This window comes from Colletotrichum navitas, assembly GCF_030913465.1.
Source record: "Colletotrichum navitas strain CBS 125086 chromosome Unknown LY79scaffold_93, whole genome shotgun sequence".
Lineage (NCBI taxonomy): Eukaryota > Fungi > Ascomycota > Sordariomycetes > Glomerellales > Glomerellaceae > Colletotrichum > Colletotrichum navitas.
This window is the reverse complement of record NW_026850639.1, coordinates 38,784-51,404: the sequence shown is the minus strand read 5'-3', so window position 1 is coordinate 51,404 and position 12,621 is coordinate 38,784. Positions and strand designations below refer to the sequence as shown.

The 12,621-nt window shown below is 53.9% G+C and overlaps 5 protein-coding genes across 5 annotated transcripts; 3 read left to right on the top strand and 2 right to left on the bottom strand.

Annotated features, from left to right (window-relative positions):
* Positions 1–669: 669 nt before the first annotated feature.
* On the bottom strand, positions 670–2,575 carry LY79DRAFT_412825 (PCI domain-containing protein). Its single transcript, XM_060553105.1, has 3 exons — positions 2,381–2,575; positions 2,089–2,311; positions 670–2,026 (listed from the first exon to the last, which is right to left on the bottom strand). Exons 1-3 carry the CDS (start codon positions 2,422–2,424, stop codon positions 809–811), a joined length of 1,485 nt encoding a protein of 494 aa, XP_060409000.1. The 5' UTR covers positions 2,425–2,575; the 3' UTR covers positions 670–808.
* Positions 2,576–2,823: 248 nt separating this feature from the next.
* LY79DRAFT_525915 (Pre-mRNA splicing factor-domain-containing protein) lies at positions 2,824–4,113 on the top strand (the record flags this gene model as incomplete). Its single annotated transcript, XM_060555789.1, has 1 exon — positions 2,824–4,113. One exon carries the CDS (start codon positions 2,824–2,826, stop codon positions 4,111–4,113), a length of 1,290 nt encoding a protein of 429 aa, XP_060408999.1.
* A 3,379-nt stretch (positions 4,114–7,492) lies between these two features.
* On the top strand, positions 7,493–8,448 carry LY79DRAFT_593958 (GTP-binding protein RHO3; the record flags this gene model as incomplete). Its single annotated transcript, XM_060561627.1, has 5 exons — positions 7,493–7,542; positions 7,627–7,677; positions 7,782–7,831; positions 7,937–8,026; positions 8,078–8,448. The coding sequence occupies 5 exons, from the start codon at positions 7,493–7,495 to the stop codon at positions 8,446–8,448; spliced, it is 612 nt and encodes a 203-aa protein (XP_060408998.1).
* LY79DRAFT_412735 (uncharacterized protein) lies at positions 8,184–9,006 on the top strand. The gene is made up of 2 exons (XM_060553104.1): positions 8,184–8,207; positions 8,297–9,006. Exon 2 carries the CDS (start codon positions 8,469–8,471, stop codon positions 8,937–8,939), a length of 471 nt encoding a protein of 156 aa, XP_060408997.1. The 5' UTR covers positions 8,184–8,207; positions 8,297–8,468; the 3' UTR covers positions 8,940–9,006.
* Positions 9,007–10,069: 1,063 nt separating this feature from the next.
* Positions 10,070–10,743, bottom strand: LY79DRAFT_673664 (uncharacterized protein; the record flags this gene model as incomplete). The annotated part of the gene is made up of 2 exons (XM_060564207.1): positions 10,070–10,083; positions 10,140–10,743. The coding sequence occupies 2 exons, from the start codon at positions 10,741–10,743 to the stop codon at positions 10,070–10,072; spliced, it is 618 nt and encodes a 205-aa protein (XP_060408996.1).
* Between the last annotated feature and the right edge of the window lie 1,878 nt (positions 10,744–12,621).

Below are 12,621 nucleotides of genomic sequence, written 5' to 3'. Positions count from 1 at the left end.
GTTCTGCTCGGCTGCAATTCTGTCAGGCCCAACTGCTGAAGTCTTAAACTTAATATCTGCTCTGCTATATGCGCTTTTTCTCCTTTGCTTGTTTCATATTGGCTGTGGAGATGAGGACGTCGTATTCCAGCATGTATCTGAGAAAGAGAGAAAGAGAGCAGATACCTACGGCAGCGCTCTCCGATCCCAAAGAGGTCTCAAAAGTCTGCATCTTTTGAAGCATGCACCATGGTTATGTACGTACAAAACTGGCCTTTTGACCAGACAGAGCCGAATAGTCTGACTTTTCTATACAAACAATGTAAACCTACAAGGCCAACCCGCTGGGAAGCTATCTCTCAAAATGCCCGCATGTCATCGTTGAGCATAGCCCCTACTTCCCCTCCCTTCTCTGGTTCCCAGGTCTTTTACCCATGGGGTTCCACGAGTTTCAGAAAGTTTCGGCGGATCAATCGACTTGCAGCGGGAAGATGCTTCTGACCTTTTCCCTAAGAGGAACCAGATGCTCCCTCCCGCCTTGCTCACTGTCATACATGCTATGCTGTACCTGCTCGTGGAAGCATTGCAGGATAAAATCTGCTGTTTGTTTGGACGGCGATTCTGTGGTATATTTTGGAGTTCTTAATTCTGCTTTCTTGTCCCTTCTCTCTCTGTGCTCGGCGCCCTGCCGCCATTGACCTCAATGAGGCCTCATGTGTGTTTCCGTCGTCTGTCGCGTCAAGTCAATAGATGCAAGGCAGCAGTTACCAATCAAGTCTGCCTAATCCATCGACCCATAAACTCCGGCCAATGCTCTTACCCATACTAATCAGGTCCACAACGGCATCACTCCCTTGCCCTTCCGTCCAGGCCCACGCGGGTGACCTCGCAGACCGCCGCTTCTAGGTGTCATGCCGCCACCAATCAGCTCCATGGCCTGCTCGTCAGTGGGGAAGTCAGTTGACCGGAAGCCATCGCCCTCCTTGAATACGGTCGCGTAGAGGCTGGAGACGGATTGCGTAAGCTCATACAACGCCTTGGTGCGGTCACTATCCGCGTCCGACTGAATCTCGAGCGTGCCAGCCTGCTGGTCAATCTTGCCATCGATCTTGCCGTCAACGATCAGGAAGCCAAGGATGTCCTGAACCTCGGGCTCCGAGATCTTGAGCTGTTTAGCGATCCATCCTAGCTTCATTCGTGTGTAGGGTGCAATGAGTTTGATGACGCCCTTGGTGCGCATGTTGCGCGTCACCTCATCAATATTTTCGGCGATGAAGGGGTCGGCAAGGATGTCTTGGTTCTTCTGGAGGACGTTCTCGTAGGCGTGGACGTCATCGCGCTGATAGGCATCCACTAGTTCCGTCATGGCAGTGATACGAGGATCTTGTTTGTATGGTTTGGTCTCTTGCGAGTCAAAGGGGTTGATGGTTGACTTGACCAACATGGTCGTAAGAAGCAGGTACTTTAGCACCTGGATGCGCTGCAGCGAACCAGCCTCATCATAATTGCGGAAGGACTCGAAGAAGTCTGTCTGGGCCTCGGCCCAGTTCTCCTCGCTCATGTGCATCTTTCCACCGCACTCGCGGATGATGCCCATAATCTTGGGATGGGGGACAGCCGATCGTACCTTCAGGGCGCGCTGGTAGAGGCGCTTGAGCTGCTTGTTGTTCTTGGTCTCAGCGTGCATCTGGATCTCGAGGGCGTATATTTCCATAGAATAAGTGCCTTTGCTGGGATCGTCGCTGCCGTCTTCCTTCTGACAAGCTTTGTGGAGATCCCGAAGCTTCTTGGTGACAGTGTTGTAGTCCTTTCGGTCAAGCAGGAGTTTCGCAAGCTTGATGTTTGTCTTGAGCCACAACCTCTCGTTGTTGGTGCTCTGAAAGCTCTCGAGCGTTAGCGAGTAGAATTTCTCGACACACGCTACTGCCTTGGGTCCATCCGATCCCTTCTCGATGTAGTCCAGCATATTGTTGATCGACTTTTCAGAGTAGTTCCTCGTCACAGCCGACTTGACATACGTCAGTAGCTCGGCGTAGTGCTCTGTCGCCTGGTCTCAGTGTCAGCATTTGCCATCTCTCATTAGGTCTCGCCCTGAAACCCCGGCACAACCTTTTCATATTGCCCCAGCTTGAACTCAAGCTTGATGGCTTGCTTTAATCCTTTGAACCCCCATTCGCCCTTTTCAGCCTCTAATGGTGGTATGCCTAGGAACTCAGCAATGGCATCCTCGGGATCGGTGAGCTTCAGCTGCTTCGCATTGTAGTATTTGTTCTCGATGCCGACATCTCCCGAGTCCTCGTCGTCGTCTTCCTCGTACTCGAAATCGTACCTGCTTCAGGGTTAGCTCCAGGGATTTCCACAACGATACCGGGGTATAAATCCCCAGTTGAGGGGAGCTCACTGCTCCTCATCCGACTCCTGCATGAAGTCTTCATCGTCAGACATCTTAGCAGGCGATTGTGGATGGGCGTAAGACGAGAAAATCGATTACGGCCGGGACTTGGGTCAAGAATCTCTTGATGCAGGATCGCAAGAGGAAAGAAGTTGACGATGTTCGGTATGTTGTCGTAAGGCTAATTGATGGAAGTGCCAGAGTGCCTAGCTGGGCGTGGGACGTTGGAGGCGGGGGAGCTTATCGATTGGCGGACCCACCAGATACATCAGATTGCGCACTGACCAGGCAGGCGGGAGGCAACTTTTCCAGGTGCCCAGCCGCGCCAGCCTTCTAAGCAGTTTCCAAACTCGAATCAATCAACGCCATCCGCCACGAACGCTTTTCCACGTCACGCATCCCCATAACCCTGCCGAACCTCATTTCAACATTTCGCGAGAACAGTCGGCAAAATGGGTGGCGATCTCAACTTGAAGAAGAGTTTCCACCCTTCTCTTATTAAGAACCAGGCCAAGGTCTGGGAGGAGGAACGGAAGGCTCTCGAAGAGCGCAAGAAAACACAGCAGAGGATCAACGAACTCAAGGAGGAGCGCGAGCGTGAAGAACTCCAGAAGAAGCTCGAGGCCGCCGGTCACACCAAACGAGTCGACCGCGTCGAGTTTCTATACAATGGCCCCACCGATGGCCAAACCGGCACAACAGAGGAGCGCGAGAGCTACCTTCTGGGCAAGCGCCGCATCGACAACCTCCTCAAAGGCACCGAACACAAGAACCTAGAGAAACAGGCTGGCCAGGAGAGTTTCATGGCATTGCAGACGGCCAACACAGCACGAGATACGGCGGCCAAGGTTAGAGAAGATCCTCTGCTCGCCATCAAAAGACAAGAGCAGGCTGCCTACGAGGCGATGATGAACGACCCCATCAAGCGAAGACAGTTATTGGCGTCTATGGGCATGGCAGATCACAAGTTGAAGTCGAAGGATAAGGAAGAGAAGCACAAGAGGAGACATCATCACAGACATCGCGGTGGTGATGACGACGGAGATAGACACCGAAAGAGGCGCCGATCCTACTCCAGATCGAGAAGCCCACGCCGTCGAAGAGACAACTCTAAGGATGGAGATCGACACGAGAGGCCGTGGCGTCGCAGCGATTCCGAGGACAGGCATAGCCATCGATACAGGCGGACTTCGAGATCGAGGTCGCCCCGCAGACGCGATTCAGGCGACAAGGACGACCATGCCAGGCGACACCGCAGCATCCGCAGGGAAGACCGCGAACGACAACGGTCTGGCTCAGTGTCTGAAGAAGATCGCGCTACTAGACGACGAGAAAGGTCACCGTGTGGCATCGACAGGCGAGACGACCGCAACATGGATGTATCAGGGTCTCGGGGCCGCAGAAACTACGACAATCGGCGTCAAGACCAAGGCAGGCGATCGGATGATCGCATCAGCGATAGCAAAGAGGCAGGTAATCAGGCTGCGGACGAAGAAAGGGCACGAAAGCTGGCGGCCATGCAAGCTGCGGCTTCGGACCTTGACACTGACCGAGTCCGCCGTTTGGCGGCGTTGGAGGAACGGGAGAAGGCAGCGCGGGACGCCGACAGCCAGGCAAGAGAACGGTCCTCCAAGTACGGAGACAGGGAATTCGTCAACGGCTTGCATCGCAAGGCTGGCAATATGAGCCTGGGCGAGAGGATGGGCCGGGGCAAGCAAGGGCTGCAGCGGGATGACGACTGAGAGGATGACGCGCGGAGCATCGCGGAAACACCAGGGCGGGGGAAACAAAGACCAGCCTTTTTGCGGAGCATATGGTGAGAAGAGAAGGCGAACAGAGCATGAGAGTTTTAGTGTACTTGCCTGGGTAGCTCGAACACACAGCGGAGGCCGGATATGCGGAAACGGGCCTTGATAGCACTGGCTAACTGATGATCGCCTGTGTATGGCCTGATAGGATGATGGCCGGAATGTGGGATTTCGTGATGAGGGGTTTTCGGGATATGACTCCCCGCATGACATGACGGAAAGCTCTTTCTGGCTTCACGTCATCGATGGTTCTTCCAGGACGTTGAGCGGCATGCCGGTTTGCGGGGAGTTGAAAGGGAGACAGACGCATGAGTCAGCATAGAGATCAAATACCCAACTGGTACATAAGTGACCGGACACTGAGATATACAGGGACAATCGCATTCTCGATTTGCTGGTTCCATAGCAACAGTGTGCTGTGCTGTGCTGTGCTGTGCTATTGCTGCAAAAGTCGTGGGGTCTGATGGCATGCCATCCGGGCGCCAGCGAAAGGCACTCATGTATGAAATCTATTGATCATAGTCAAAAGGTAAGGCCCGTGGCGGAGGGTGGGAGACCCGAAGCATGAAAGGGAGTGTGGCAAGGCGACGCTTGGCAGGGCGACGAACGTCACAATCCTGGGCCGTGCCTCACAGGCTCAATGCGCAGTGTTACGTCTCCATGAAGGCTGACGATTGCCACCTGCCCATAAGACCGGCGAAGGGGAGCTCTGGATTACATGACGATAGAAGTCAACGGCATTCCCTATCGCAATCCTGGACGGCCGGAAACAGACGCCAACGGTGTAGGCCAGTGCGTGGGCGGCCTGAGTGGCTCGAAGCTGTGGTTGCCGTCTGTCTGTTGTTTGACTAAGGTACTGATACAAGACGGTCCCTTCTTGAGGTCGCACAGGTGCACAGGATTAACCGTACACAGTCATAAAAACAGACTATCTGTTTGACTGGCTGCCCTCGGGGCTTCTTCCGAATCGAGCTTCGGCGCTTTGCGACGGGAGTGCTGTCGGGATATGCCTGTTCCAGATGGCGGTGGTTCCTTGGGCTACAATGGGGTTTTCTGATGGAATAGTGAAGTTGTTTCGTCGGGGCGAATGTGTCGTGCAATCTATGCTTTATGGCGTTGAAGATGCAGTAAACCCGGATGACTGCAACCGACTTAGGCCTAAGGTTTGTTACTAAGGGGACGGTGGCCTAGGGATTTTGGCCGTGATCTGAGGTGCGCCGAGCCGGGCGAAAGACCGGAAGCGAAGCAACTATCCCCGTATTACATATTTCAACTTCAACGCAGCCGAGCCCCGAGGGCATCTGAAAGGCCTGCAGTGAGCATGCGTAGTAGCAATATCGTTGCAGGCATCTCTTCTCTGGCTTTTGGGTGTGGCGATGGCGATACATGCATGATGTACGTACACTAGAGCAGGATTGACAGACTTTTCGCTGATAGGCTTCGGGGATTCCTCAAGCGCCACCGCGGCCGGCCATGTCGCGACCTTGTTATGGAAGGGGAGGGAAGACGGGAGGCAGGCAAGCAAAATAGCCCATTCTTTTTTGCCGCTTTACCAAAGTTCTTCTGGGCGAAGAGGCTCATGTTTCTCTTTCTTTTTTTCTTTTTTTTCTTTCTTTTTCTTCTCGTTGTTGTCTCAAGATTCGAGCGAGGGTTGTCAGTAAAGGGGATTGGTGGTGTGCTCTTGTGGAAGAATATAGCTCAGAGATTGGAGGCGATGAGAATACGCTTTTTTTCCTTTCTCCCCTTCCCTTTTTCCAGCTGGTGTATTCCCTGTCAGAGGGCAGAGGGTGGATCGGGTGTCTGCAACCTCATAGTGCATGCAGACAAGCCCGGGTGGGTGCGTGCTGATATTTGATGGGGAATTCCCCACCACTTTTTGTGCAGCTGGCTGAGCCATGATGATGATTGTTGCGCTCAGCTCTTCCATCCACAGGGAATCAAGCCTAGGTCCGGGGATTGGGCTCCTCCTTAGAAAGAGGTGAGGCAACGGGACAGAGTGCGAGTGTCCGTACGGAGGTCAAAGTCAAGGATGCGGGAAGTGGAGATGCTCTGCTAGTGCCAGTGACATTCATCAGTTCGGTTAGGTGCCCCTTCGTTTGGCCTCGTTTGCTTGTTTCCTGTGGGCTCAATTGATAATGCTGCCCACCCTAGTCCCCTCTTATTGCCCTCGCTCGCGCTTGTGCAAAGAGAGGATAGAAGGTGAGACAGTGTGGCTGAGTGTAAGCATGTGTACAGAGTTGGAACAGAGTAGGTGCTCCGTTCTCACTACAGATACAAGGTAGTTACTAAGTACCCGTAGTCTGTGTACTTGGGTACGTAGGTAGGTAGGTAGGCACCTAGGCAGTGTCCAATTTCGTTTCTTACTACTTTCAGTTGTGCACATCCAGCTGCTGCAGTGGTTTCCTTCCCTTCCCTTCCCTTCTCCTACCTAGTCCTTCCCAGTCCAGTTCCAATCCTAGCCCGTCCACTGTCGGTCCCCTTACCTCGCATTTACTCCCAGGCTAACCCCGGCAACAGAGATCTTGACCCTGTCCATTCTAGGTCTTTTTCGCTCTATTCTGCGGCCCTTCTGACTTCATCTCCGCCAATTGAGTCGGCTGCCATTTCCCAACTCAATTTCCTGCTCCTGCGTCTTTCTACCCCCATTTCATAGGTAGGTAGCATACCTCCCTGGGTAGGCACTGCAACTCGAGCTGCACGCACTACACTACACTACACTACACTACACTACGGACACACTGCAGAGACTCTGCTCTCGCCTTTGCCTTACTCACGTTGCTTCACACATTGAACATCGCTCCACTCCACCTCAGCCTAGCCCTTTCCTCTCCAGAAACAGTACCTCAGCACTGCCAAACGCGTACCTTCCTTACTTCTTTTGTTCTCTCCTCCCCCACCTTTCCTTTCCATCACCTCACCAGAAGGAACCCGGCTGCCGTACCTTCCCTCCCACTTTACCATCTTTCCACTCCACCCTCTCCTTCTCTGAGGCGCCGCCCGTCAGCCTTTCGTTCTTTCTTTATTACGCTTCCTTTTGCTGTCGCACATTACCAATTCAGATCCAGACCCAGATCCAGACCTAACTGCAAATAACAGCCACCGCTTTGGCACTTTCCCCTTGCTGATCAACTGACGAACAATCCATTTTCGTGCCCTGTTCTCGACTGGCCGTCTGTCGACTTCTTTCCTTGCTCTCCACGAACAAGCAAGCAAACCTCGTATCCTGTCAACTTGCCCTCATCTCCCTTCCCCCTAAACAGATCAGCCTTCTTCACGACCACGTTCTCCATTTGGCCACCAAGAATTGCCCACCATGCCTTTGTGTGGAGGATCCAAGACTGTCCAGCGCAAGCTGGTCCTTCTGTGAGACCTTCCTCTCCGTCCTTGCATGTATCGTTTGGCTGTCTGCGACTGGTGGACTTTGGCTGATTGCTTTCCTTCCTTCAGCGGCGATGGCGCGTGCGGCAAGACATCGCTGTTGAACGTCTTTACCAGAGGGTAAGTTTGGCTTTCAACCCCAGCTTTGGCTTTCAACCCCAGCTCCCTCAAGGGGCCAGGGTCGCAAGCCTTTTGATCGCACTTTCGTTGCTAACTTGGCTTAGCTACTTCCCGACTGTCTATGAGCCCACCGTCTTCGAGAACTACGTCCATGGTACGCGATCCTCCCGCCGATATCCGCGAAAGGCGCATCGTCGTCCGCCGCCGGCGTCGGAAGCCCCTTTTCGCCAAACAGTCTGCTGACCCCGAACACCACTAGACATCTTCGTTGACAACGTCCACATCGAGCTTTCTCTCTGGGATACTGCTGGCCAAGAGGAATTCGACCGCCTTCGCAGCTTGTCTTACGGTAGGATCATCGGCTAGGGTGGATCGAACAACATTGGCTTACTAAGTGCAGACGATACCGACTTGATCATGCTGTGCTACAGCGTCGACAGCAAGGACTCCCTTGAGAACGTTGAGAGCAAATGGGTTGGTGAGATCGCAGACAACTGCCCTGGCGTCAAGCTCGTCCTAGTCGCCCTCAAGTGCGATCTCCGCGAGGCCGACAACGAGGAGGAGGAGGGTGCCGAGGGCCAGCAGCGCGAGAAGCGTCCTATGATTAACTATGAGCAAGGTCTGGAGGTCGCCCGTCGCATCAATGCCCTCCGCTATCTCGAGTGCTCCGCCATGCGCAACCGCGGCGTCAACGAGGCCTTCACCGAGGCTGCCCGCGTCGCCCTCAGTGTTAAGAAGGACCGCGAAGAGTCTCAGTGCGCCGTCATGTGAGCGGGTTCGTATCGGAGGGCATGCGTTTCGCGCTTTCCGCATTTCTCACTCCCCCACGGCCACGATCGAACTGGCGGTCCTTGTTTCTGACGGGATCGGGCATCGAAATACTATTCTCAGTATGGCACTCGGTCACTCGGAAAGGCGTCGGCGTTCCCACGGATTGGTTCTTTCAACCTCGATTTGCACACCCTTGCATTGCCCGATTACGTCTCTTTTATTGCAGCCCGTCCAGCTCCTTGGGCAGACGCGACCTTTTTCTTCTCTTGTTTTCGACCACTCTACGGACTTGTGGTCGGCACGACTTTTCTCGATACCTCTGGGCACCGGTCACATTTGAGCACAATTGTACATACCCGTTTCGCTTCTCAATGCACATAAGGGGCTATAAGGTTAGGCTTCTTTTCTCGTGGCTTTTAGTCCTGATCGCGTATACACATGAACAGCATGGCCACAGAGAAACAGCGGGCTTCGCAGGTCGCAGGTGGTAGGTGGATGGCACATGCGTGTGTTCTGGCTACTAGACTTCTCAGATGGGGATGGCAAAAGCAGTCAGCCCGTCTTCAGACTCGTTCATTGACTTGTACAGGCATAAAAGTTGTCTCTAGATGATGTTTAATGAACTCAATTGTCCATATGCCATCCATATGTCTCTGCGTCGTGATCTACAGACCCTGAAAACTCTTGTTTATATGTGGCAAATCGGCCACAAACGACGCAAGGTCCCCCGACGCAAGTCTGCGACGGGATAATGAAAGACCAACTGGTGACACAATTAGGAAACACGCGGCGCATTTCAATATTAGACCTGATACTTTCTCCCTCTCTCTCTCTCTCACCCCCCCCCCCCCCCCCCCCCCCCCGCGAAGAGTCAGACACGGGGTGATTTGTGCTTGCTGAGGGTTTACGATGGGCTCCTAGGCACGTCCCCGATCGTATACTGATGTTCGGAGATCGGGGCTTAGTCGATGATCTGTCGCAGTCGGACTGGGGACCGGGCTGATCACTCGGGATCCTAGATTCCTGCACGTGTAATAAATAGGTAGTCAGCATATCAGCCACGTCTTACGTAGGAACCTGACCCTGGCTGCTTTCAACGCCTCTCTACTCGAGTGATCAGACAAGCTGACAATGGACTTCCCCCTAGTTGACCCGGGAGTACCCCTCAGCTCCGCCATTTAGACTTGTTACTGTCCTGTGCTGTGCCCGCAGGCAATTGACGAGTTACGGATACCGGAGTGTATAACAAAACGCAACGTGGGATACACAAGAACTGTTGCGGTTGAATGACTCTTCGATGTTTCGAAACATGTTCCAACATATAGAGAGGCTGCCTGCCTACGAGTAATGGTTGGATTGGATAGTACAGCCCGTCCAACTCGTTGACACGGGAAGATGAATCATACATGATCGAAGCGAAGGTGATGAAGAAGAGCCTTTGGCCAGCCATTTTTACTTTGCAAATAACTAAGAGTGCTACCAAACTGTCATCCTAAACTCCCCGTGAAGAAAACCATTCCATGTCGTGAGACACATAACCTGATAAGTAGTAATACAGCTGTCTAGAAATATAATTGGCGCCCGGGCATTGTGTTTCCGTCCGATGCGTGTTACAGAATGTTTAGTCGCCGTGACCTAGACAAGGGTTAGCTTTGGACGTTTGCCTCAGGAGGCTGGATGGTGGTACGCACGTCCCAGGGCCTGGCCACGCTTGGAAACCTCGCGGGCATGATACTGCTTGATCTTGGCCCGCCTGGCCTCCTCCTTGGCCTCCTCCTCGAGCCTACGTACCTCGGCCCTCGCGGCAGCAACGCTCTCGCGGGCGGCGAGCAAGGCACGGTCAGCCTCCTTCTCGGCGGCCTCGGCGCCCAAGACGCGCTCGCGGGCCTGGACGATACTGGGATCCATCTCCACCGCGCCGCCGGCGCCGCCGAATTTGTGCAGGATGCCGCGACGGCCGGACGACGCGTCCGTGGAGCGGCGGAACACGCCGCCTCCTCCCCCGGTGCCGTTGTGGTGGCCGTCGGGAGAGGTGTGGTAGGTCGTCGACGACAGGGACGAGCGGGAGGTTGCGGATGTGTGGGACGTGGGCGTGGGGGAAGGGTCACGGCGGGAGCTGAAGATGCTGTGCTTGCGAGAGGCGGGCTCGGCGACGGGCTGGTGGTGGATGGGCTCCGGGGAGGGGTCGCGGCGGGAGCCGAAGAGGCCGTGACGGCGGGGTTCTGGGGGTGGTGGGGTCGGTTCGCGGACGGGTTCAGGCGAAGGTTCGCGGCGGCCGCCTCCGAAGAAAGGCATTTTGTTCTGTGGGGTGGTTTTTTTGAGGGAATAGGTAGAAGAGCGGAGAAGATGCTAGATTGGACTAGGGCTGCCTTGGTAAGGCTTGGTAGTGGTAGTTGTGGATGGTGATTGCGTGGACTCTTACGAGGTGAAGCCTTGTGATGCTGGATAAGTCGGAAGGGGAGACTCTCGGCGGGGATGGGTAGGGGTTATATCTATCTCACCCATCCACACGGCCCTTTCCTCTCCTCTCTTGGGTGTCATTCTCATTCCCACTCATGAAATTATGCCCCAAGCCGCCGTTGCGACCTGTTCAGCCCACCTCAAGGTACGTTGCATACAGCAGGCGCCCGTGTCGAGACCCAGCCAGCCGCTGTGTGTTGGCAGGCTGGCATGGGCGTTGCTGCACAATGATGCCAAGGTGGTCATCCCATGGCCTCTACGCTGTCGCACCCGCACCCCGACCTCTTGACGAAATAGTTCAACCCCCCGATGTCGACGATGCTTAGGTTGATCAGGATTGGTGCTGTACTACTCCAAACCTGTTTTGTCGGTGATCGGCGAGCAAAGGCCAACATGGTTGGTGACGTCAAGGCTCATTCAGCGAAGGATGTTGCACAGGGACCGAGGGTCGTAGTGAGCTAGCCAATTGGAGGCCGTGAATGACGGCATGGCTAGCCTCTTGGGGAAGGACCCCTAGATTCTTACACTGTAAACCAATTATTTCCCCTTGAGCTGGTTCGGGGCCCTGCAGGGTCTTGGTTCGGTAACTGTCTTGCCCTTCGCCCTCCGAGACCATGGTCAAGTGACAGGGGAATAAGATATGTTATGACATCGTACATTTCTGAAAGAAGTGGGATGAGGCAGGCAAGGGGGGCACTCCTTGGTGACACAAACTGGCGTAGGGACGCACCCGTGTCTTGATGGCGTTCTGGTGGTCGTGTATTCAGTGCATAGGATGAGCTGGCAGTAGTTTTGGCTTGACTGTCCGGATCGGGCTGGGTTCCAACGGTGGGCGTGACGATTGGGGGAAGCTAGGGAGAACCGTTGACGTTGTGGCTTACCTGTTTAACGCCGTGGGTTGGTCGTGGCCATTGGTTGTTAAAGTACGGTGTTCGGTTAACTCGGGAGATGCTTGCATTCCCACCCCTTTCCCCTCTGAGACACCAGAGATTACATTGCTTGTTGCACAGACGCATATGGGAACAACAATGTAGTTGCACTTATCCATAGACTCTTTACCGTGCTCCTTGCACCTGGGTCACGTCACACTCGGGGTGGGGGTTTACTATGACCGTGCAGGATACAACACATAGATAGAGCTGCTGACCTGGCTAGTTAACAGGGACATACGGCACTAAGTCAAGGCCTGTGTGTATGTTCTCCCTGTTTGGGGCTTCATTTCTGCCCTGAATATCATGCCCAAAGGCTCTATTCTCGGCCTCCAGAGAAGCATTCTAAGTTCATTGGTGGACCTAAGCAAGGATCTTGACAACTTCGTAGGCGATGTTGCAGTTTCGGGACAGAATTTTACAAGCTGACTATCATAATGCTGGCCGTGCTGATCGCTCTTCAAGCAAGTTTCCACGTAACAATAACAATCCATCCCACTCGTCAGGAATAGGTTGTCTTGACCACTAATAATGATCCGGTCACAACAGACGTCAATGTCATTACTTGTCGTTTCTTGAACTGTAGGCGGCCGGTATGCTACGAGGGCATATGTGGAAGCTTTGATAGTGCACTCTTTCACACCCGAAATGACAGGACAGCATACAGTAACTTGACTGCAGTTTTGCAGGTACGCAAAATAAAAGGACTACGCGTCATCTGGTGACGAGACATAAGCTTTGGGGAATCTGGGTCGCATTCATTAGTTCTGATAAAGGTCAAATC

Excerpts from the sequence above, each read along its gene's own strand:
- LY79DRAFT_412825 (XM_060553105.1), bottom strand. The coding sequence starts at position 2,424 with ATGTCTGACGATGAAGACTTCATGCAGGAGTCGGATGAGGAGCA. Across the intron at positions 2,312-2,380 it reads CAGGAGTCGGATGAGGAGCA|CAGGTACGATTTCGAGTACG; the intron begins GTGAGCTCCCCT and ends CTAACCCTGAAG. Across the intron at positions 2,027-2,088 it reads AGCTGGGGCAATATGAAAAG|GCGACAGAGCACTACGCCGA; the intron begins GTTGTGCCGGGG and ends CACTGAGACCAG.
- LY79DRAFT_412735 (XM_060553104.1), top strand. The coding sequence starts at position 8,469 with ATGCGTTTCGCGCTTTCCGCATTTCTCACTCCCCCACGGCCACGATCG.